Source organism: Theropithecus gelada, chromosome 14, assembly GCF_003255815.1.
Source record: "Theropithecus gelada isolate Dixy chromosome 14, Tgel_1.0, whole genome shotgun sequence".
In the NCBI taxonomy this organism is placed as follows: Eukaryota; Metazoa; Chordata; class Mammalia; order Primates; family Cercopithecidae; genus Theropithecus; species Theropithecus gelada.
In genome coordinates, this window is record NC_037682.1 from 70,834,027 (window position 1) to 70,859,511 (window position 25,485).

The following is a 25,485-nucleotide window of genomic DNA, read 5'->3' on the forward strand; positions in this document are numbered from 1 at the left end:
TTATTGAACCTTTTGCTTCCTGGACCCCCTTTTTTGCCTTACTTTACCATTTCAGCACAGTGCATTTTCCAGCAGCTGTCTGAGAAAAGGTGAATGGGGGGTATGATTTTAAGGCCTTATGTGGCTGACATTATCTTTCTTTTACTCTTACACTTGATTGATAATTTGGGTATAGAATTTTAAATTGGGAATAATTTCCCCTCAGAAGTCTTAAGGCTTTTCTCATCTTCAGGCTTTTCTCTAGTGATGTCTATTGGCATCTGCTTCCTAACTCTTTGCACGTAATCTCTTCCCTTTTTGGGAGCTTTCAGGAAGATGAGTGACTTTGAAAAAGTTAACTGGGTTGGTCACTTGCAATCCATAATCCCATGTCCCTCAGCTATGGGAAATGTGCTTGTGTTATTTCTCTATTCCTATTAGTCAGATTTTGGACTAGCTGAACTGATTCTTTAGTTTTCTTACCTATTTTATTCTGTTTATTTTTAGCACACCTCCCCTTCCATTTATCTTTCAACTCATTTATGGGAATTTTAACTTTCCTATTTTTAATGTCCAAGAGTGCTCTACTTTCCTCTAATCTATTCCCTTTTGTGTATATGTTCTTGTTTTACACTGACAGTAATATATTTTCTTTCATATCTTGACAGGTTATAGTTTTTTTTCTCTTTGAAGTGTTCTTCTCCTACATTATTTTGTTTCCTTTGAGTTCTTTTGTTTTCCTAATTGTCTTGGTCTTTCCTTACTTGCTGGAAGGTTTCCTCAGATGTCTGATGATCCTCTGTTCATATTTAAGAGTGAGATGCCAAAAAGCTCTGTGTCAACTACTGACTGTCATCGTAGGATGATGGAGTGGGGACCCAGGCATTTTGTGGAGGATCCACAGAAGGCACTACCAGAGTCTTTTGGTCCCCCCACCCTCCCGCCGATTTCTTTTTCTAATCTCCTTCCTTACAGAGGAGACATGATACATTTGGCTGTCAAAAACGGGGTCTAGAATGTCATTTTCAAAATTCAGTTGATACTTATTTCCTCTGTTTTTGGTATGGTGACTCTCCCTTCCCTGAATCTGGAAGCTCCTTGCTGATATCTCTATGGAACAAGCCTCCAATCCTCTGCTAGGGTGGGAGAGGGGAGTCACTTGTCCATGTGAGATGAGGGACGAAACCTAAGGGTTTCATTGCTGCTGCTTTCACATCACATAGACTCTGAATCCACCTGTTTCCCGCTCTGTGCCTCACCCCTGCCTTTGCTGTACCTGGCGGTTTTCTGTGACTCTGCTTCTAATTGATACCTTCATCAGCAGGGGCTCAGCATTCCGCATCTCAACACTGCTAACTCCATCCATTCTCTTTTTCAAAAGTCTGCTGGCATCTCTTGCTGACTCTTGTCTCTTATTCTGTTTGTCCTTGTGGGTTTACTCCTTGCTTGCTTTAAATCATTACTCTCATTATAGTGGGACTCCAGAGGGGAGATGCATGTAACAGTCAACCACAAACTCCTCTCAGCAGCATTTGACATGATTCTCTAGCTCCTCTTTGCTGAAGCTCTCTTTTCCCTCAGCTTTAAAAACAGCATACTGGCCGAGCATAGTGGCTTATCCCTGTAATCCCAGCACTTTGAGAGGCCAAGGTGGGCAGATCACGAGGACAAGAGATCGAGACCATCCTGGCCAACATGGTGAAACCCCGTCTCTACTAAAAATACAACAATTAACTGCTCATGGTGGTGCACACCTGTAGTCCCAGCTACTCGGGAGGCTGAGGCAGGAGAATCACTTGAACCAGGGAGGCAGAGGTTGCAGTGAGCCAAGAATGCACCACTGTACTCCAGCCTGGTGACAGAGCAAGACTCCGTCTCAAAAAAATAAACAAACAAACAAAAATCAAACAAACAAAAAAAAACCCCAGCACGCTTTCCAATAATCCTACCAACGTAGGCCCTAGTCCTCATCCTCCTTTTCTGGCTCTTCCTCTAACTATAAAATGTTGGTGATCCTCAGGCCTCTGTTTTAAACCGATCTCCCCTTCTCACCTAGCTCTCTCTATCCAATTTTTTGAGGTCTCAGCTTAGATGTTGATGTCCTGTACTTAACATAAACCTTCCCTGACCCCTACTCCAATTAGGTTAGCATTCCTTGTTGGTGCACTCCTATGCCCCATACTTTTCCTCTGTAGCTCATCACAGTCACATTACTGATCAATGTCTTTCTGGATAGACTTCAAGATCCACTAGGGCAGAGTCCCTGTCTGCTTGTTCACAACAGCAGCCACAGCCTGAGCAGAGTGCAAGGCACATAGAAGGTGCAAAAGAAACACATACCGAATAAACACATTTGCAAAAATACATGAATGAATGAAACAAGAGAAGTGCATTTAAATTTGGGCTTGTCTCTGTACTTGCTGTGTGATCTTGGACCAGTGAAAAAGTCTTTCAGGGCTGGGGGCAGTGCGGTGGCTCATGGCTGTAATCCCAGCACTTTGGGAGGCTGAGGGGGGTGGGTCACCTGAGGTCAGGAGTTTGAGAATAGCCTCACCAACATGGTGAAACTCTGTCTCTACAAAAAATTAGCTGGTGTGGTGGCACATGCCTATAATCCCAGCTACTTGGGAGGCTAGGGCAGGAGAATCGCTTGAACCTGGGAGGCGGAGTTTGCAGTCAGCCGAGATTGCGCTGTTGCACTCCAGCCTGGGCAATAAGAATGAGAGTCTGTCTCCAAAAAAAAAAAAAAAAAACCTTTCAGAAAAGAGCCTTAATTTTCCTGAAACTCAGCTTGTTGTGTCTATTAAGTTGGGATAATAATCCTACCATCCTATTCAGTAGGTTGTGTGGATCGAAAAAAGGAAGAAAGAAAAAATTGTATGTCATTGTGTTCAGTAAGCTAAACTCTTACACAATATAAGGGATTATTACTGTAATGGTAAAGTCTGTTACACAGAAAATTCTTGTCTGTTTTGGGGATGGGGATGTAGGAAACAGAACAGCAGGCTCGAGTTTTCAAATCTCAGGATTCTTTAAAATATGCTTTCTTTCTTAAAGTGAATCCTCAGTAAGCCTTCTCTGTATTTTCTAACACAAGGCATTCAAGATCTAGAGACCATCTGGGGTCTCTTCTTTCCTCTCAAGCAAAACCGGTTTAGAAACATGGTGGGCCTTCATGGCTAATGGTTTTAACTCAATGCAATTTCTTAAACAATAAAAGCAAACAACATTGGAAATATTTAAAATATTTATACGCATACAGGCATGTAACAGAGCTGACAAAACATACATGTGCCCATATCACCTGGGGCACTTAAGTAATTACACTGGCAGGAAGACTTTTGTTCGATTCAGATCCTTTTCTGGGCCTACATTTGTTCATTTTATCACTTGAGCTAAATGGGGAGAGGAGGAAACTCTTAGAGGTTATAGGGTTGACAAAAATCTTGGCTTTCTGACATGGTTTGGCTGTGTCCCCACCCAAATCTCATCTTGAATTGTAGCTTCCATAATTCCTATATGTTGTGGGAGGGACCCAGTGGGAGACAACTGAACCATGGGGACATTTCCCCCATGCTGTTCTTATGGTTGTGAATAAGCCTCATGAGATCTGATGGTTTATAAGGGGTTTCCCCTTTGCCTTGATTCTCATTCTCTCTTGTGTGCCACCAGGTAAGATGTGCCGTTCGCCTTCTACCATGATTGTGAGACCTCCCCAGCCATGTGGAACTGTCAGTCCATTAAACCTCTTTTTCTTTATAAATTACCCAGTCTCAGGTATGTCTTTATGAGCAGCATGAAAATAAACTAATACATTTTCACATCCCCATCAGAATCTTTGAAGCACCACATTAGGCTCAGCTTGGAAGATCCACTGGACTCCTATGATCAGCCTGACAAACCCGCTCCTGGCCATACCCTGTAAACGGTGCCTTGGCTTCCAGGGAAGGAAGTGGGCAGGTGGAAAAAGCAGTGGTCTCGGAGTTGAAAGACTTGAATTCCAGTTCAAACTCTACCTCTAAATATGTGGATTAGGCAAATTACCTTGTTATTAATACAGGTGTTTATATTGTAAACATAACTTCTGTTTTCTTTTTCTTGGACTGAAAATTATAAGCATTTTCCCATAGTTCAGACTTTTATAATAATTTTTAATGACTATATAATATTAAGTAGATATGCTACATTTTATTATATGCTTTCTTATAATTAGACATTTGGATTGTTTCCAAATTGCCACAATTTTAAACAATGCTGTGATAAGTGTGCAGCTTTTCCTAGGTACTGGTTTATTTCTTTAAGAGATACTCTCAGAAGCTGAGCATTTTTATGGTTTAATACAAAATGCCAAATTGCTTTCCCAAAGGGTTGTACTGATTTATGATGCAACTAGTAATATATATTGGTATAGTTCCACTGCAGCCTCAATGGGATTGGATATTAACTTGAAGGATTCTAACTTATTAGGTTAAAAAAAAGATACACCATTATTTTAACTTGTACTGCTTCAATTATTAGTGTAGTTAAACATATTTCATGTATGTTTATTGTATACTATACATTTTTGAAAGCTTTTCTACACATAAGCTTTAGCCATTACCTATAAGATCATAATGCTTTTTTTCCTCCCACAGCATCTGAGCTTTAATGTAATATACATATTAACTCTCGGTCACTCTTGTTTACTGCATGTATTTTCTTACTCTATGATTTTTCTTATTTGGTAAGTTTTATAAGATGTGGAAATTTTACATATTTATCTAAACATTTGTCAATCTTTTTCTTTGTGGTTTCTTCAGTGACTTTAGTGCTTAAAAGTCCTCTTCAACCCAGAGATATGTGAATATTGGGTTTTACCCTCTTTTAGCTTGACTTTTAAATATTTACCTCTTTAATCCATCTGAAATTTATTTTGGCATATGGTATGAGGTGAAGTCTGAATCAGAGGTTGAAAATGAAAATTCCTCTAGGGATCAGGCAGGTAAGTTAAAGGAGTAAAGCAGGCCAGGTACACATAAGAAAAACAGAGGAGGTGGAAATGGGTGAATTACAGAGTGTGGGTTCCATCCAAAGGGGGCAGGGACTTGTTCCCACAGGAATTTGGGTCTTCTAATTTTTTAAGGGAAGCCATAAACCTGTAGTTTTATGGAGAATCATCCAATGTTAAATAGTCGGCCAACACTGCGGGCTAAAACTCCTCTGTGTCTTATCAACCGCATCCATCTCACTGAATGCCTGTGCAGACTCGGGTTACAGTTGCTTTTCCAAGTTATTGCAAAAACATTTATTGATCCAGCCTTCTCTTCTCCATTAATTTGTAGTTCTTCATTTTTCAAATAATAAATTTTTACATGTAACTGGTAATATTTGTAGGCAAATTTACTTCATTAATCTGCTTGACTCCTATTCTCTTTTATTAAGGATTTATGATATATTAAGATATTTAAAGATGAGTACCCTTTCATGATTCTTCCTGTAATTTCTTCCATACTTTCATCTGTTTATTATTCCAGATGAAGTCTTTAGCCACACAATCAAATCTCTTCAATTGCCTTTAGAATTCTGTTTGACATTCCATTAAACTTAGAAATTGACATATTTAGAGTATTTCACCTTCCCATCTAGGAACATGTTATAGTTCCTAATTATTCATGTCCTGTTTTATAGCTCTCAATAATATTTTGCAGTTTTTGTCACACAGGTCACATATAGTCCTCATTAAGATGATACTTTAATTTTTATTGATTTTTTTTGACTGGGACATTTTTCATTATATTTCATAAGTGGTTGTTGCAGGTATATGGGAAATCTATCGACTTTTGAAAAGCTATCTTGTACCCCAGTTACAAGTTCTGAATTCCTATTAAGTAAAACAGTTTTTCAATTAATGTTTTTGTTTCTCTAGGAATACAAACATACCCTTCACAAATAACGATGACTTTGTCTCAGCTTCTTGTTTCTATGTCATATGTTATCTTGGACAAAGCTTCTAAAACAATGCTAACTAATCAGTGCACCTTATTTTATTAGTGATTTTAAAGATAATTTTTCTAACATTTAACCAGGAACCATAATATTGACTTTTGACTAAAAGCTGATGTTCTTAGGATGCTGTTTCTTTTTTTGTCTTTCATTTTCAGTATTTCTATGACTTAGTATTATCCTCAGAGGTGATTCTGTTACTTAGTGAACACAAAAGACAGATCTCAGCACAGGGCACAGTGCATTCAAAAGTGTCGGGGGCTTGCAAAATACATGTGAACCAGATATGCCTGCTGGGGTCCCTAGCTCTGCCTCTGCCCTGCCTTGAACACAACAACTCTCTGCCTAATCTGGAAAATGGAGATAGTAATTCTGACTGCATGAGTTGGTTATGAGAATTAAAATAAGTTAACACAAATAAATTGTGCTTAGTGTAGTATTTGGCACCTAAGAAAAGCTCAACAGATTTCACTTTCTTCCCCCATCACTTAAAAGAAAGAGATAATGATGGAACAATCTCCCAAATGTAAGCTTTCCAAGGAATAGCTTGCATTTATAGGCTTGAGAAAACTCAAACTCTATTTGTGAAAAACATCACATTAGCCTTCTGCTTTAGTTCACAGGGCTTTTTCTCACTTTCTCAAAATTATACAGTCCATTCCTTGCACCCTGACTAGACTCTCTTGGCCTATGACACAAATGAAAATAAAAAAAATCAGGCTGACATGTAATATGAACCAGGAATGAAACAAACTGAGCTTCTTTTAGCCCAGAACATGAACATTGCTTAGATAAAGGCATGAACAAGCAGCTACTCAAACTAAAACCAGATGCTCAGAGGTTTCTGGCTTACAATTTGTTATAACCCTTCATATAACACTCATTGTGCTGGCATTTCAACAGAAAGTCTTCTGCTCTGTTTAAGCAGCAAGAAACCAGCCCTAACCTCCCTCAAATTTGCCATCACTAAATCTTTGCTTGATTGTAAAGGAGCTCTTTCCCCAAATAGAGATTCTTGGTATATGCTCTTCCGCCCAGCGAAGTGTCAGGGAATGACAAAGCTTACGCCCTGCAGCATCCTCAGTCTGAACTGTCTTCCCAGTGTAGTAGGAAAGGAAACGTGGGGGTACTAAGGAACTGAGTACTGACTTGGGACGGGCCCAGGAATGAAAGCCAGTATAGATAGAGCATGATTCTTCAGGCAGACTGGCCTAGATTCAAATCCTGGCTCTGTTCTTACTCAACGTGTGACTGGGCAAGTTTGTTACTTTCTCGGAACCTTGTTTCATCATCTCTACAAAGAAAATAAGGTTGTTCCTGCTTTCCCAGGTCTATTACAAACTTTAAGTTAGGTAATGCAGGTATAACACTTAGCATGCTCCTGGGACTCTGTAAGCCCTCAAAAATGTTAGTGCATATTACTGCCAATAACAATAGCGAACACTTGTATAGCACCTATTACATGCCAGGCACTGTTCTCCATATTTTACAAATATTAACTCATTTTAACTTCATAATTACCTTCATGAGTTGGGTACTAATATTATTGTCATTTTTTAGATTAGGAAACTGAGGCACTGATGGGTTACCTGTCTTGCCCAAAGTCCCACTGCTATTAAGTGGCAGAGACTGTATTCAACCAGCCACCTGGCTTCAAATCCATTCTCTAACCACTAAGCCACACTGCCTCTCTTTATTGTTATAATGCACACTATTTTATTTAGTGCCACCTTTAGACTGCCTTTATACAGAAGGGAACACACACAATTCAGGCCATAAGTGGCTTACTCTGTAAGGCAATCCATTTCTGGAAAGCACTGCTCACCCTGAGATCAGCGTGAATCCTACCCTGTATCCCACTCCCCTCCACCTTCAAGGTTGATCTCATCTTCCTTGCCCTCTCCCCATCCCACGGGAAGAGGTGTGTCTCCTCCTTTCCTAGGCTCCTCCTTCTGCCTCTGCCCTCCATTCCATGCCTCCCACCTTCTTCCATTAATCATCTCCCCTCTCTCCTGGGCCTCCAGTCTTCACCCCTGGCTTCTTTCCCATAGCTGACAGCACGTCCAACGCTTCCCCACCTTACATAAACCTTTACTTGAACCTACCTCCTCCTCAGGTTACTCCCATCTGTCTCCTTCCCTGCTCTGTCTAGAAAGAACTGTTTCCACTCTATGCCTCTCATTCACTCCTGAACTCGTGGTGACCCTGCTTCTGCCTGCACCAATGGGCGGAAGCTGCTCCCACCGAGGGTGCCAGTGACCTCCTAATGACCAATGCCAGCAGCTGCTTTGTAATCATCTTTCTAAGTTTTCTCTACTTTTCCCCCTGTCTTCTGAACATTGGGGCTCCATCCTTGACTCCTTGCTTCTCGGTTGGTACATCTCCTTAGGTACTCTAACCTCCATCTGCTCCTTTGTCACACCCACACTCATGCTGTCCACCAGGTCTCCGTCTCAAATTCAGAGCTATCCCCAAGTCAAGACCTACCTATCCATCTTATTAGTAACTGCCAACAACTAACTTCCACTGGGAAGTTCTCTTAGCAGCTCAACAACTCACCTCTCCTCCTTATTTCCTAATGTACTTAGTGATATCACCATCCATCTTGTCTCCAAGTTCGAAACTCAGTGCCTATCCCTTACAGGTAAAATTCAAGTGGTCAATAAAACCAGCCTATAATGTCCTGGAATGTCTTCCCTCTTTTATACAAAAGCAGTGGCATTTGCTTTAGTGTAGGTTCTCTTCTCTCATCTAATCCCACTGGCTACAGAAACAGTCTTCCAATTGGTCTCCCTGTCTCATTTGTATATGTCACTGTCAGCCAAAGATATCTACACAAGACCCAATTCATGCTACATCTTCGCTTAAAAACTATCCTGTACTCCCCACTGCTTTCAAAACCAGACTTCCAAGCTGGCTAGCCAACAGGGACAAAGCCTGTCCTAGGCTGGCCTGGACCTCATTTTCCAGGCTCTCCTCTGGGTATCACCCTCTCATGTACTTACTCCTCCTACTTCCAGTCTCCTGGACATACCAGGCACTCACACAACAAGGGCATACGTGAGAGAGGGCATGACGAGAAACATGTAGATATTAGGGTCAGATAGAACTGGATTCAAACTCTAGCCCCTTCAATAATTGGGTATTTAACTTCTGCCTAGTCATTTAAATATTCTGAGCTTCCTATGCGGGGGTGGGCAGAAAATATGTACTTCATATGCCTATTGTAAAAGTTTGAAATAGTTTATTAGGCCAGGTGTGATGCTCATGCCTGTAATCCTAGCACTTTGGGAGGCTGAGGTGGGAGGATCACTTGAGGCCTGGAGTTCAAAACCAGTCGGGGCAACATAGAGAGGCCAGGCATAGTAGCTCACACCTATAATCCCTGCACTTTGGGAGGCCAAGGCAGGTGGATCACTTGAGGTCAGGAATTCCAGACTAGCCTGGCCAACATGGTAAAATCCCTTCTCTACTAAAAATAAAAAATTAGCTGGGCATGATGGTGGGCACCTGTAATCCCAGCTACTTGGGAGGCTGAGGCAAGAGAATTGCTTGAACCCAGGAGGCAGAGGTTGCAGTGAACTGAGATTGCACCACTGCACTCCAGCCTGGAAGACAAGAATGAGACTCTGTCTCAAAATAAATAAATAAATAAATAAATAAATAAATAAAAATAAACATAGAGATATCCTACCTCTACAAAAAAATAATTTAACAAAATTTAGTCAGGTGTGGTGGCACATATTTGCAGTCCTAGCTATTTTGGTAGCTGAGGTAGAAGGATTGTTTGAGGCCAAGAGTTCAAAGCTGCAGTGAGCTATGATTGTGCCACTGGACTCCAGCCTGGGTGACAAAGCAAGACCCTGTCACTAAAAAACAAAACCAAACAAACAATAAATAGTTTATGTTAAATATCTAAGATAATACTTAAGACACAGTATGCATTGAATAAACAGTAGCCAAAATTATTAATTTTGCCAAGTAGTTCCAGAGAAGAGTTTGTAAAGACTGAAAAGCACCGAAACTAGAATGGGACATTGGAGAAGTTCCTTATGAACTCTGAAGAAAGCCAAATTTATAAGAACAAATAGCAGTTAGTGCCTTCGAATGTTCTGGAACTCACATTTCCATTTTTGAGTTACAGGAGTACTGGCAAAGAAAGATGGAATCTAGCAGGCTTGGGATGCATAAAGTCCTGAGGACAGAAAGAGCCTTCCTCAGCCAGGTACCTGGCAGTGCCTTGAAAGGGTGACTGTGCCTTCATTCCCTCAAAGCTGCCCATAAGGAATTCATGCCCATAACAGAAGTTTCTAGCTTGCAGGGATGAACATCAGTGATGTCTGACCTTCTTGCTAGGGGTTCACTGACCCTCTGATGGGGGTCTTCCAAATTCACAGTCTTGTCAGGCAGCCGGGCTTCAGGGGAAGTTCCTGGGATTGGATTCAAACACTTGGCTTTATGTTGCTGTGTCAGCCACTGGTAATAGACTGTTTCCTCATCTTTGAAACACAAATAATGATCCTTTCCAGCCAGTTCATCTGTGTGGTTGAGCAGAGACTGCTACTATCTTATGGTCTTCTCAAGTCCTCCTTGTTATTAACTGTGTCCCCCTACCAAATCCATATGTTGAAGCCTAGCCCCCAAAGTGACTGTATTTGGAGATAGGGCCTATATGGAGCTAACAAAGGTTAAGTGAGGTTCACAATGGTAGGGCCCTAATCTGATAGGACTTATGTCCTTATAAAAAGAGGAACAGTGAAATAAAAGAGGACACAAACAAATGGAAGAACATACCATGCTCATGGATAGGAAGAATCAACATTGTGAAAATGGCCACACTGCCCAAGGTAATTTGTAGATTCAATGCCATCCCCATTAAGTGACCAATGATTTTCTTCACAGAATTGGAAAAAAACTGCTTTAAAGTTCATATGGAACCAAAAAAGAGCCCACAATGCCAAGACAATCCTAAGCAAAAAGAACAAAGCTAGAGGCATCACGCTACCTGACTTCAAACTATACTACAAGGCTACAGTAACCAAAACAGCATGGTGCTGGTACCAAAACAGAGATATAGACCAATGGAACAGAACAGAGTCCTCAGAAATAATACCACACATCTACAGCCATCTGATCTTTGACAAACCTGACAAAAACAAGAAATGGGGAAAGGATTCCCTATTTAATAAATGGTGCTGGGAAAATTGGCTAGCCATAAGTAGAAAGCTGAAACTGGATCCTTTCCTTACTCCTTATACGAAAATTAATTCAAGATGGATTAGAGACTTAAATGTTAGACCTAAAACCATAAAAACCCTAGAAGAAAACCTAGGTAATACCATTCAGGACATAGGCATGGGCAAGGACTTCGTGTCTAAAACACCAAAAGCAATGGCAACAAAAGCCAAAATTGACAAATGGGATCTAATTAAACTAAAGAGCTTCTGCACAGCAAAAGAAACTACCATCAGAGTGAATAGGCAACCTACAGAATGGGAGAACATTTTTGCAATCTACTCATCTGACAAAGGGCTAATATCCAGAACCTGTAAAGAACTCAATCAAATTTACAAGAAAAAAACAAACAACCCCATCAAAAAGTGGGCAAAGGATATGAACAGACACTTCTCAAAAGAGGACATTCATACAGCCAACAGACACATGAAAAAATGCTCATCATTACTCGCCATCAGAGAAATGCAAATCAAAACCACAATGAGATACCATCTCACACCAGTTAGAATGGCAATCATTAAAAAAATCAGGAAGCAACAGGTGCTGGAGAGGATGTGGAGAAATAGGAACACTTTTATATTGTTGGTGGGATTGTAAACTAGTTCAACCACTGTGGAAAACACTGTGGCGATTCCTCATGGATCTAGAACTAGAAATACCATTTGACCCAGCCATCCCACTACTGGGGATATACCCAAAGGATTATAAGTCATGCTGCTATAAAGACACATGCACACGTATGTTTATTGCGGCACTATTCACAATAGCAAAGACTTGGAATCAATCCAAATGTCCATCAGTGACAGACTGGATTAAGAAAATGTGGCACATATACACCACGGAATACTATGCATCCATAAAAAAGGATGAGTTTGTGTCCTTTGTAGGGACATGGATGCAGCTGGAAACCATCATTCTCAGCAAACTATCACAAGAACAGAAAACCAAATACCGCATGTTCTCACTCGGAGGTGGGAATTGAACAATGAGATCACTTGGACACAGGAAGGGGATCATCACACACCGGGTCCTATTGTGGGGAGGGGAGAGGGGAGAGGGATAGCATTAGGAGATATACCTAATGTAAATGACGAGTTAATGGGTGCAGCACACCAACATGGCACATGTATACATATGTAACAAACCTGCACGTTGTGCACATGTACCCTAGAACTTAATGTATAATAATAATAATAATAAAGAATCTTACCATAAAAGAATAAATAAACAAACAAACAAATAAATAAATAAACAAATGAAAAGGCCAGACGCGGTGGCTCACGCCTGTCATCCTAGCACTTTGGGAGGCCAAGGTGGATGGATCACAAGTTCAGGAGATTGAGACCATCCTGGCTAACTCTCTACTAAAAATAAAAACTAAAAAACCATCTCTACTAAAAATACAAAAATTAGCTGGTTGTGATGGCGTGTGCCTGTAATCCCGGCTACTCAGGAAGTTGAGGCAGGAGAATGGCTTGAACCAGGGAGGTGGAGGTTGCAGTGAGCTGAGATTGCGCCACTGCACTCCAGCCTGGCAACAGAGCGAGACTTCGTACAAAGAAGAAAAAAAAGGAGGGAAAGACACCAGAGATCTCTTTCCCTCCATACATACACAGAGAAAAGCCCACATGAGGACGAGGACAAAGTGAGAAGGTGACCGTCGCCAGCCAGGAAGAGAGGCCTCACCAGAAACCAACCCTGCCAGTACCTGGATTTTAGATGTGTAGTGTTCAGAACTGTGAGAAAAAAACTTCTGCTTTAAACTACTCAGTTTGTGGTATTTTGTTATGGCAGCCCTAGCAGATTAACACACTCCTTTATTTCTTCTTTTTAGGGTGACTCTTTTCTTGTATTTTTCTTTCTGGATTCCCACTTCTGCTCTGTCCCCAAGTTGCTAATAATATTTGTACACTGCTTTCCAGCTCACTAAACACTCTTCTCAAAATACGTCCTTTCTGCCTCACAAGCTCCTTCTACATGCCTGGCAGAGGTAGCAGCCCTTCTCTCTGCTCCCATGGAGCTCCCACGGACCCCTTTGTTGGCCCAGGCCACATTATACTGGAAGTATTTATGAAAGGGTTGGTTCTCCCAATTGATTGTAGGCTCTTTGAGGGCAAAACTTCTGTTTTATTCACTGTGAAACCTCCAGCACTTAGCAAAGCAGATGTTCAGCAAATGCTGAATACTTGACACATTTAGAAACACACTGAGTACCTACCATGAATCCTATGCTTTCACATCATTGTCAGATTCTCTAAAGTAAGTTTGATTCCCAAGGATAGATGAGTTTGGTGAGGGTAAGACTTATCCAAAATCCCACAGCTCATAACTAGTAGAGCCCAAATCTAAACCCAGGCTGGGTTGACTCCAAAGTCTTTATCCTTTCCTTGGACCACACCATCTATCTGGTCAGCTCTACCCCCAACTGTACTCCTGCCTCCAACAACCTCAACTATCGACCACCAGTGCCAATTCCAGCAGAGATTCACATGTTAATTGCAGCTAGGTTATTCCTAAGAGGGTGTTACCGAACAGGCGGCCTCACATTTAATTATGTCCCACATATCAGTGGTGCTGTAAAGGGAAAGAAAAAATAATACCACTATGTGAGAACCCTCTCAAAGCTGCCGTTCTGTCAGTGGAAAAGCCAGCTGGCAAACGGGAATGAGCAACTGCCTTTAGCAACTGATAGAAAAAAAAAAAAAGAGCTAAAAGAAAATAAAAATTTATTCATCAGTTGTAAAAATTAAACCATTACTGATAAAATATCTTCCATCAGAAGCTCCATCTGAATGGAGGGTGGGAGCAGGGGTTCCTGCAGCAGGAGTGAGTGCCAGGTTAGAGATGTTCTATAAACAAGTCAGATGAGTGGACAGCAGGCATGTGGCCGGCCCATTGTGAGTCTAGGAGGTGTGAGTGCCATGGTCTCTAAGGCCCCATCTGTCTTTCTGAATCTCTATGAGAGGGTATAAGGACACACATGGGTGTCACCACTCCAGAAACTTGGATTTAGACCTGGTCACTGAGATGTAAGAGTAAGAATGTGTGCTTTGGATTGCTAACCTACCTCTGCTATTTCCTATTTACGAGATCTTGGCAATTAGCATTACATCTCTGAGCCTCAATTTCTGAATTAGGCTTCTATGTGTTTCTCTGGATTTCTTTATCAGGACGTGTGTTTACCACTTATCCTTATTTATCTTTACATATGTATATATATATTTGATGATTGTCTTTAAACTTGAGAATCCATCTCAAACTGCCTCAAACCTGTCTATGAACACCATGGAGGCAGAAAGCATGACTATTTTATATACCAGTGACAGTGCATGCCTGCTCAGAACTGGCACATGAAAGGCAATGAGTAAACACGGGTTGAATAAAGAACAAATGAACAGATGCAGTGTCTAGGTCTGTCTGCAACCTGAGTCTACCACTCTGGACTTGCTCCTGCTGTCTGTCCCCCTTAAAGTATCATGCAAGGTGCTTTGAGGCATAATGGAAAACATCACAGTTCCTGGATGATACAAAGAGACTGAACCAAGCCATTTTCTTTCCTCCTCAATTACATGGGCAGCTTCTCCTTTTTCTCAGCTTCGCTTACCCTAACTTACTAGCCCATGAAAAACCTCAAGGTCAAGTACCATGTCTGCCTCCTGGCTATACCCGATGCCCGGACAAGGGTCTGGCACATGGTAAGGGGGAGGTTTTAGTTGGTCTTTGTTGAACCAAACAGACTTGATGAAGTCTGTGGCAGACACTGCTATGTGCCTACCCCATATTCATTTCCCTTCTCCCTGAGAGAACCCTAATTTTGTTGAGAGTACCAATGTGGCAAGCTAAAAATATCCCCTTCCTCAGACTTCCTTATAGCTCTGAGTGTCCAAGTGACACAGCTCTGCCAAAGAAATGGAAGCTGAATGTTTTAGGAAAAATTCTGCTTTCCTGTTTCCTTATCTTTTTTTATTTTTCCTGCCTCACATGCAGACATGAGCCCCAGAATTACAGCTGCCATTTTATGACCATGAGGTAGCAAGCATAAAAACAGCAGCCCATCTTCTAGACAAAAAGTGTGCATGAGAACATCAAAACTCCACTTAAATGCTACTCTAGTGGGGATTTTGGTTATCTGTACACTATTGCCTTGCTAAGTATTTCTCACAGAGAGACAAGCCTTTATTGCTTGGTTGCTGCATTGTCCTTGGGCTACTTTTTCTTCTTACCTGCCCTTGCAATTCCAGGTAAAGATTCAGAAGGTTCAGCAATGGCAGAACACTTTTACACTGTTGGTGGGACTGTAAACTAGTTCAACCATTGTGGAAAACAGTATGGCGATTCCTCAAGGATCTAGAACTAGAAATACCATATGACCCAGCCATCCCATTACTGGGTATTTACCCAAAAGATTATAAATCATGCTGCTATAAAGACACATGCACACGTATGTTTATTGCGGCACTATTCACAATAGCAAAGACTTGGAATCAACCCAAATGTCCATCAGTGACAGACTGGATTAAGAAAATGTGGCACATATACACCATGGAATACTATGCAACCATAAAAAAGGATGAGTTTGTGTCCTTTGTAGGGACATGGATGCAGCTGGAAACCATCATTCTCAGCAAACTATCACAAGAACAGAAAACCAAATACTGCATGTTCTCACTCATAGGTGGGAACTGAACAATGAGATCAGTTGGACTTGGGAAGGGGAACATCACACACCGGGGCCTATTATGGGGAGGGGGGAGGGGGGAAGGGGGAGAGATGGCATTGGGAGTTATACCTGATGTAAATGACGAGTTGATGGGTGCTGACGAGTTGATGGGTGCAGCACACCAACATGGCACAAGTATACATATGTAACAAACCTGCATGTTGTGCACATGTACCCTAGAACTTAAAGTATAATAATAATAATAATACAATAAATAAATAAATAAATAAATAAATAAATAAAAGATCCCAAGGGCAGCAGAGATGCTGGGGGTGGGGACAGTGGGGAGCCCTGCCCTTCAGTGAGCAGAGACATTTACTGGCAGGGCTAGTCTCCAAGTCTGCAGATGTAGTGCTCTGATACTCCTAGCTCTCTTCCACTCAACAGAATTTTGGCCACAGTCTGTCTCCAATGTGCTGACTTGAGCTCCCTTGGCCTACAATTTCATTCCACTTATACCAGATTGCTCCAAATAAATCACCATATCAGGGAGAGGTAAATTCACAGGGTGCTTTTCCAAAGAAGTGTTTCCATTAGAAATTTCACAAAGTGTTGCCAATGTCATTTACAAGAAGGTTAATTTATTACCAGGAGACCTCAATTCTTCATTGCTGTATTTATATCTTATAATTCAGAGGAAGGGGATATAAGGAGAGGTGGAGAAGGGACTTATTAAAAACCAAAAATCACTCCTCAATCATTTTTCTTAGTTTCTTCATTTAAGTAGTGCAGGTTTTTACACAAATTATGGTATATAATGTCAGAGATTTTTCTCTCCAGATCTTTGTAAATGCACTCAGAGGCAAATACCTAATCAAAGTAATGGAAACAAAGAAATAACACAGTCCAGTGGTCTTTGGAAAATCATGAAGGACCCAATTTTGGTGACCCTTGGAGATAGGAATTTGGGTGACTTTAGGTGAAGTATCGAGGCATACCTAGAGAAAAAGAGGAATGGATTGTAGGGAAAGCAAATCACTAGCTAGCATCACTGAACAAGTTCTTTGTCCTTCCTCACACCCTCTTTCCCTCCCTCCTTTTCTTTATCCTTCTGAAGTCACTAAGTTCACTCCCAGTAACCTCCCTTGACCACATAAATTCATGAGCTCTCGTTCCGGGTCTCATCAGATAGAACTTCTAGCTCTAATCATTTTATTCCCTTGCTCAAAAGCCTGCCATAGTGCCTAATACTTAAATAATAAACGTTTTGCTTAGCGTGGCATTTAAGGCTCTCCTTGATAACTCATTTCTCTCCTTTAAGGCATCCTGTGCTCCAGTCAAACAGAACTGCTGCCTTCTTATAGCCAGCTCTTACTTTTCGGCCTACCGAACTTTACTCATGCTGGTAGTACCTACTATCTGGAATAATTTCTTTAACACTTGCCCTCCCATTTTCCTTTTTTAAATGTAAAAATTTCACCCATTCTTTAAGGTCCAAATTAAATGTCACTTCATCCAGAAAGCTCTCCTTGACCCATCCAGTTAGACAAGTCCTCACCTTCCTTCAACCCTCGTGGGACTTTGATCCATGACTCCAGGAGAGACCATTCTTACTCTTTTCCTTGGCTTAGAGCTATTTACTATATAAATCTTTCATCTCCCTTAATCTGGACTATGAGCTACTTTTGCCAGAAGCCATGTCATACCTTCCCTGTAGCCTCAGCTTGGGTAAGAACAAGGATGCAATACTTGTTGGATAATGGAAAGCAAAGAGGAAGGAGAGAAGGAGGAATAGAGGGAAGAAAGAAACTAAATCTGCTTCTAATCCCTGGACATAAAGAACAGACTGATTTATAGTAACTGCCTGGACATGAACAAAATGACTCTTCTCTTCAGTGAGTACCAGGGAGGCCAGAGCAAGTTTCTCATAAAAATTCGCAGTCTCTACATTTTCTAACAACAGTTCTCATTTCTTTTCTCTAGGTTTCTAAATCCACTGCAGGGCACCTCTGTTATGTTCCAGCCTGGCTCACATTGCCACAATGTCAGGCTGATCTGTCCTCTATGCTTCAGCATCAGCCAGAATGAAAAGATAGGATGCTATCTGAAGAGTGAAAGCAGTACAATACGAACTTGTTAGGTCTTGAGTTGCAAGCAATACATACAAAGGTATGTTTACTTTTAAAATTTGAGATGTGAGATTTTCCTCATGGTCTTCTTAATGACTTCTCAAGAAAACTTATTGGGTTGATGTAATATGGTTATTAATAACTGAAGGCAAGTTAACAAGGAGGAAATTACATTCCATATAATACAAATGGAAAAAATATTTAATAGTAACAGTGAAAAATAGTGAGAGATTATGGTATTGTGCGGACAGTGTGGGATATGGAGACCAAGTTTCATCCTAGCTTTGACCTTAACTTTGGGCTAGTCAACCAAGTTTTCTGAGCCTTGATTTCTTCATCTGTAAAGTTGAGGTCAACATATCTATTGTCTAAACTTCTTGTGAGGACTAGATAACATAAAAAAGAGAGTTAAACATGGTCCTCAACACACAATAGGTGTTCTGTAAATATTTGCTGAGTGAATGAATGAACAGATGGAAAACAGAAGTAAGTGATACCAAAAATGGCAGTTTTGATACTGGGAAGAAGGCAAATTGCTAAAGGAGGAGGATCATAAGCTTTGGAGTCAGACAGACGCAAATTCATGTCCTAACTTTTCTTTTAACAACCCTGAACCTTAATTTACTCATCTGCAATAGGGAGGTGATAAAAAAAAATAAGAATAACCATCTCATGGAATTACTGCAAGCCTTAAAGAATGTATGTGAAAATGCTTTGCAAACTGCAATGAGTGAATTACAGTTCAGCTAGTGATACACATTCTCCTCCTTCGTTCAACATCTGGGGTCAGCAAGGCAACCCATCTCAGCCCAGCCAGGACCAGAGTCAGTAGGCTCGGATTCTGGATCTCCACCTGCAGGGAAAGCCTGTTGTTTCTGAAAAAAGCTTCCACATTTTATTCTAAAACTTGCTTGGTTTCAGTGCTGTGTGTGTGTGTGTGTGTGTGTGTGTGTAAATGCATCTAGTTCACCGGGAGCTCTGTCAACATCAGGTCTCTGTGTGTATATATTTGTGTGTACGGTTTGTAAAGTGCTTTTAGATTTTTTAAAGGCAAAAGTTAAACTCATTTCATTGAAAATCCTCAGCTGGATTGCATTAAATGGAGGGAAAAGCAAAAACGTACACAATATAGCCATTTGTGAAACACAATTATCTCTCCTGTTACTTAATTACAGACAGACATAAATACTCTGGATTCTGACATCTCAGATCTTCTTAAATTCTAGATCCGCATTTTGACATATAATGAAGGAAGGGTTGGATTCCAATTTGTGTGTTAAGCAAACCCGAGAGTTACAATTATATATTGGGACCATAATGACTTCACTAAAACAAGACCTAAACTTTTAATTAACCTGCCAAGACAAATTACAACTCATAGCTCAGAGGTAATGATCACAGACAGCTGAGACTCAATGCCAGGGACTCTTGGGGAAAGAGGGATTAATAGCAACATCAGAATCAGTCTGTTTTCATATTAGAGAAAAAAACAGTATTCATTAAACCATCACTGTAGCTTGAAGGGAGACAGACAGGTCAGAAAGGCAGCAAGAGAAAGGTGGAAGGAGAAAGAGGATGGGAGAGAGTATTAAAACAGCTTCCATTTATTGAGTGCTTGTGGCAGCCCAGAGCCTGTGCTAAGCACTTTCTATTTCTCTGTTTAATCTTCACAATGGGGGATTGCAAAGTACCATTGTTCCATTTTCCAGACAAGAAGAATGAGGCTTAGAGAGGTGGCATAACTGTCTCTGGTCGCAGAGCTAACATGCGACAGTGGGGAAGGAAGGAATGGAAAATAGTTCTGGTACGGCATCTGTCTTCAAAGCTTCCTTGACAGAACACCGGAATCAGGATCCCCTGGCTTTACTGCAGGCCTACTGAGTCATATTTTCTGGAGAAAAGGCCCAGGAATGTGAATTTTCCCCTGGCGTCCCAGGTGATTCTTTTATTCAACAGTGTTTGAGAAACATCTGTAAAGTACTATATCCACTCAAAATGTGGTCCACAGCAGCCTTGGTATCACTGGGTGAGGTTGGAAATGCTGAATCTAAGGTCCCACCCAGATCTGCTGAAGCAGAATTTGCATTTTATCAAGACTTTCAGGTGGTTCACTCAAGTCTGAGAAGCATAGTATGACCTAGTGGCCCTAAAATACATTACAGGGTTAAGAGGAAGTGAAGACAGGTGTCCACATTTAGGTGAGAATAGCAGAACCAGAGGGAAAAGCAAGACCATCTCCCTAATTATGACAAGACAGGTTAGCAAGCTCTGACAAGCCAAGGGTTGGAAAAGATGCCACACTGTGCCTATGGTTTATTCCTCTATGATGTGTATCCTAATTAAAAGTGGCTTTCTTCTGGGGTTTGTATTAATATCCTTTCATATTTATGCTGTTATTAAAAATAAGGAATTCTGATTGTAAAAGTCCTTAGTTTTGAACAAGTACTACTCTATGCTTCTTTGTAAACCATGCTTAAGGGAAATCAGGCCACGAGACCATGAAGCTGTAACTCGGGCACCACCACAACTTGATGATCATGTCCCTAAACTGTCGCCATCCTCTCTGGAGAGGAAAAAGAATCAGGGCCTGTAGCCTCCCAAACCCTGCCAAGTGACAGCCTAACAGGATGACGGCCAGACTGGGGCCTCTGATGACAGGGAACGGGCTATACTGTTAGCCTTAATGTCACCAGTGACTCTGAGCTGCAGCCTCAAATACCAGAATCCTGAAAAACTAAAAGTTGGGAACCCCAAGTGATTTGTGTAAGGTCAAAACCCAAGTTTGTGCTAGAGACTGAAAATGGAGCAAAATCCCTGCCACAGTTCACAAGAAGGTATCCGGGCAGGAAACCAACAGTACCACAACTGCCTGACAGTCGCTGGCGCCAATCCTGCCAGGGGAGCTTGTCCCCTCATTCACTGCGTGACACTGCACCCCGCTGGGCTGGATGCCAGGAGGCAGATAAGATCCTGGCAAAGCCCTGTCCTCTAGGCACTCAGAGTCCAGCGGCTCAGACAGATATCTCTAAAACAAGGACTGTACAAAGTGGTAATTTCTACATCAGAGCTAGTTGCCTGAAAGCCTCTACCTCCTTCATTTTGCCAAGAGGGTAAAATATTGAGCCTGTATTTAGAGCAGAAGCTTTTTAGCCACACCCTGTATTTAATGGGAAGATACTTTCTGTCTCAACACAAAGGGTAAAATTTCAAGTAAGTGGGAAATGGCCTGAAAATGACTCCTGTTTAAAAGTAAGAACCAGGGGCTGGGTATGGTGGTTCATGCCCGTAACCTCAGCATTTGGGAAAGTCAAAGTGGGCGGCTCACTTGAGCCCAAGAGTTTGAGACCAGCCTAGGCAATGTGGTGAAACCTCATCTCTACAAAACATACAAAAATTAGCTGGGCATGGTGGTGTGTGCCTGTGGTCCCAGCTATTTGGGAGGCCGAGGCAGGAGGATCACTTGAGCCCAGGAGTTCAAGGTTGCAGTGAGCCCTGATTGAGATACTGCATCCCAGTCCAGGTAATAGAGTGAGACCTGGTCTAAAAAACAAAAAGTAAGAACCAGGGTCTTGTAAGAGTTTTGGAAACCTAGTACCAGATTCAGAGATTTTTTTGGGTTTTGTTTGAGACAGCGTCTCAGTCTGTCACCCAGGCTGGAATGCAGTAGTATGATCACAGCTCACTGCAACCTCAATCTCCTGGGCTCAAGGGATCCTCCCACCTCAGTCTCCTGAGCAGCTGGGACCACAGGCATGCACCATCACACCTGGATAATTTTATTATTATTATTATTTTATAGAAGTGAGGATCTTGCTAAGTTGCCCAGGCAGGTCTTGAACTCCTGGCCTCAAGCAATCCTCCTGGTTCTGCCTCCCAAAGTGCTGAGATTATAGGTATGAGCCACCACATCTAACCTGGATTCACACATTTTTATCAGACTCCATTTTTCCATGTCAGAGAGACTCCTAGCCAATGACTGAGACAGAGAGTTTTCAGGTGAACTCCAGAGCACGTAGAACTGTTCATTAAGCAGAAACCCCCTTCCCAGGTGTTCTGTTTAATGCAGTTATATTCCTCCATAACTTTTATTTTCCTGTAGGGAATTTTTATCTCCAGGCTATGTCACAGTGCTTCTAATATAAACTCAGAAAAAGATGTTTTCTGACCCGAACCGCCAAGACCATCACATCCTCCAGCACACTAGGGCAGTCTAAGAGGCGGACACATTCTGTGCAATGTGTCAGTAAAGAAGAGAAACTCTTTAAATAGGGTACCAGGCTTCCCAGAAACCCACAGGCTTCTGTGCTGGCCCAGGGTCTCAGGGTGAACTGGAAGCTGAGGCCTTCTTCCACTGCAAGGGACAGTGAAGGTGTTAAGCACTCATTTAGCACATAAGGGCCCATTCTTTGTCAGAGATTAGGACATCTCTATTCTCAACAAAACCCCAGTCTGACTGATGGCATGGTTCATCCAGCCTTTTGCACTACCGTTCTTACTCTCTCTTCAAGCCTGTATCCTCTTTTCTCATTGGCCAGGGGTTGTTGGCTCCAAAACAAAAAAGAATGAAAACCAAAACAAAACCCAAACCACAAACAGTGAGGTGAACCAAGTGAGACTCTAAAGACAAATACGTGGGAGAGAAGTGCCAAGAAGAGAGATGTTGCATGTGTGTGGCTTGTCCAGGATTCGTGTCTCACAATTCCACCCCCATCTTGAAATGCACTGCACACCAACCACCGACAGCAGGAGACAAGCAGTGGGCGACAGCCCTGGGCTCAGGTGCCAGTTCAGAAGGGCGGGCGATTCCTTGTGCAGCAGGCCCAGTCAGGAGGGTCTCCTGCCAAGCTCCGGGGCCATCCACAGCTCGGACATCCCCTTGTCAGTGTCAGTCCCAGAATCTCCATGCGGCCTCCCACCCAAAGAGACAATATCCCACAGCCTCCAGAGGGTGTGGCTCCCTTACCAATGGCAGTGGTGAGAAAGGAAACCACTTCTGACTCCTTTCCGTCATTGTAAAAAGCCAGGTGCCAGATTCCTGAATCCAAATACTGGATGAAGCCTGTCTCGTGGCTGGAGGGGGGCACAGCTCCCCGAGACTGGCGTGGGGTCCCCTCCAGGCTCCGCGCCTCCTGGGTTAGGAGCCTCCTGCCATCCAGCAGCTCCACAAAGTCAAACTGAAAGACAAAGTAAGCACAGTTAGCAGTGGGTCTGTTCCACCACGCACCAGTGTCCTTCCCGGGGCTTCTCCTGGAGAGGACATTGGGAAACACAAAGAGAGGCAAAAAGGGCCCAGAGAGGCTAAGGGTGCAGGAAGGTTGATCAACCAACTCAACCCTTCCCCAGATCCCATTTTTTCACAGTGATATTCTCCCAGTTCTCCTGTGAGTGAGGCATAATTAGAGGATTATTTTTTACTCTCATTTTATTTTAGTTCTTTTTGTACCGGTGGTGAGTCTTCCCATGGCTGAGTCTGTACCAGGACATGCTTTTTTTCAATGCCGGGTGTGTGGTTAGAAACCTAGCCACTTTACAATTGGTTGAACTCCATGCAAGTCATGACAACAATCTCAGGGGGTGGTGGAGGGGAGCAGAGGCAGGTGGCTAGGACTGGGATTGGAGCATTGGATGTGATTGGAACATCAGTCATGTGCAAATGAAAATTTGATCTATGTCTATTTTCCTTTGGTCAATGGTTCTTTCTGAATGCTCTAGTTTTAGGGAGCAAATTTAGGGGGAACTAAACTGGATTAGCTCAAAATTCTATCAATAATTACATGCTGTGTCAAATACAATTGCCAATTGATCAGAGACTGCTCATATGAGACTCCAGAAAAGTCAGTTACACTGTGTTAACAACAAGTAGGTGGTTAAGTCCTACTGGCCTACTAGCAAGCAAATTGAGTAGTTATCTAGCAAGCTAGCTAGCTTTAAAAACCAAAAAAGATATTTATTCAATTTCATGAAAAACTGTCTGGAGATATGAGGCCAGGACTAGCATACCAGTCTGCAGTCAATAGGGACTTAAGGCTCTTCTGTGATTCCTTCTTTAGCAAACATACCGTCTTTTAACTAAAAATCTTAAATAACTAGCAGGGCTAGGAAGACTGCATTTGGCCTGGGAATGCCCGATGGATGCCTATGATTTACATTACTCCAGTTCCAGAGCTGGCAGGACCTTGCACAAGTGTCTGTTGTATATTAATCATGATTGGTAATATGTCAGTCATTCTGGACAAGGTTTTTTCAGTGTTTCTGGTGTGCATGTGTCTGAGTCAATGTGTAACCCTGAAGGAGAGAAGGAATGAGAAAGACTAGGGAAGAAACGTTTATTCTGAGCCAGGTCCTGCACTAGCTGCCTTATAAATGTTATTCTTTATTCTTCACAACAGCCCTGCCTAGTGGGTATTGTTATCACCATCTGATAGATGAGAAAACTTGCTCTAAGAGGCTAAGTGATGGAGCCAAGGTTATAATGCTGATAACAAGAGGATTCAAACCCAAATCTGTCTGATTCTAAACTGCATGCTTTTTTCTCCAGATCACATTTCCTGGATAATTTAACTTAGGAGACTAGGTAATAGCAGAAAGGCTGTTAAGAGATTTTCTAGAATTCCTTCCTCCTAAAAAGCCCGTGATATAACCTTACTCATCTGAAAGGGCAGGTCTGAGAGGGAGTACATGATGAATGGGCTATAAAATATATAAACGTCCCTTCAGGCTTAAGGCTCCGGATTGGGCTTCCTAACTTTGGGTTAAGATTTGAGGTAGGAGCCCATGCAGATCAACAGGGTATGTGGGGTTCTGGTTACCTGTGTATGTGAAGGAGGGAGGCCTTTTCTGCCATAAATGCCAACCAGGGCTGCCTTTCCCAGAGACACATTGAATTTCAGATGCACAGGATGGTCTATGAACACTTGAGATCTCCAGAAAGTGCCAGGAGGAATCTTCTGGGAAGCTCGCCTCCCCACATCAATTTCTCCAGAATCTATGAAACTGTCCTCTGGAAAGAAACTACTGGGCTTTCCTACCAAGACACAGGGAAGGGAAGACAAAGACATCTCAGTTAGCCACATGGGAAACGAGAAAGCAGGGCATCTGAACACCGGGACTCTCCTTAGCCTCACACCCTTCTCTACAATGTTCTGCTGTCAGCTTCCTCCCCGCCCTGGCCCTCCCCACATGGAGGAGGAAAAAGGTCCAGAACTTTCTTTCCCCCCAGCGATGCTCAAATGATTCTGCTAAAAATACGCACTCTTCCAAAGCAGTATGGGTCCTCCCCAAGGGCCATCTGTTTACTGCATAATTCCACAGCTTGTTAAGATATATTTTGATCCTAAAAATAATCATTTGTGGTCACATGAGAATAGCTCTGTGATTTGGTGTGTTAAGGGGTGCATGGTAAAATAGAAAGGATAGGGGAATGAAGTGTTATTAATTTTCCAAGTCAGAATGATTCCCCAGCAGTGGGAAGCATGACTTGGTGGAGTAAGGTATTTAAAA

General features: G+C 42.0%; 1 protein-coding gene across 1 annotated transcript in view; it reads right to left on the bottom strand.

The window, feature by feature from the left end:
• Positions 1-25,485, bottom strand: part of TENM4 (teneurin transmembrane protein 4) — a 787,121-nt gene that overhangs the window by 177,245 nt on the left and 584,391 nt on the right. Inside the window, exons 11-12 of the mRNA XM_025357209.1 lie at positions 24,795-25,009; positions 22,949-23,159 (exon numbers count right to left, since the gene is read on the bottom strand). Coding sequence (XP_025212994.1) covers positions 22,949-23,159; positions 24,795-25,009 — 426 coding nt within the window. The remainder of the gene's footprint in view (positions 1-22,948; positions 23,160-24,794; positions 25,010-25,485) is intronic.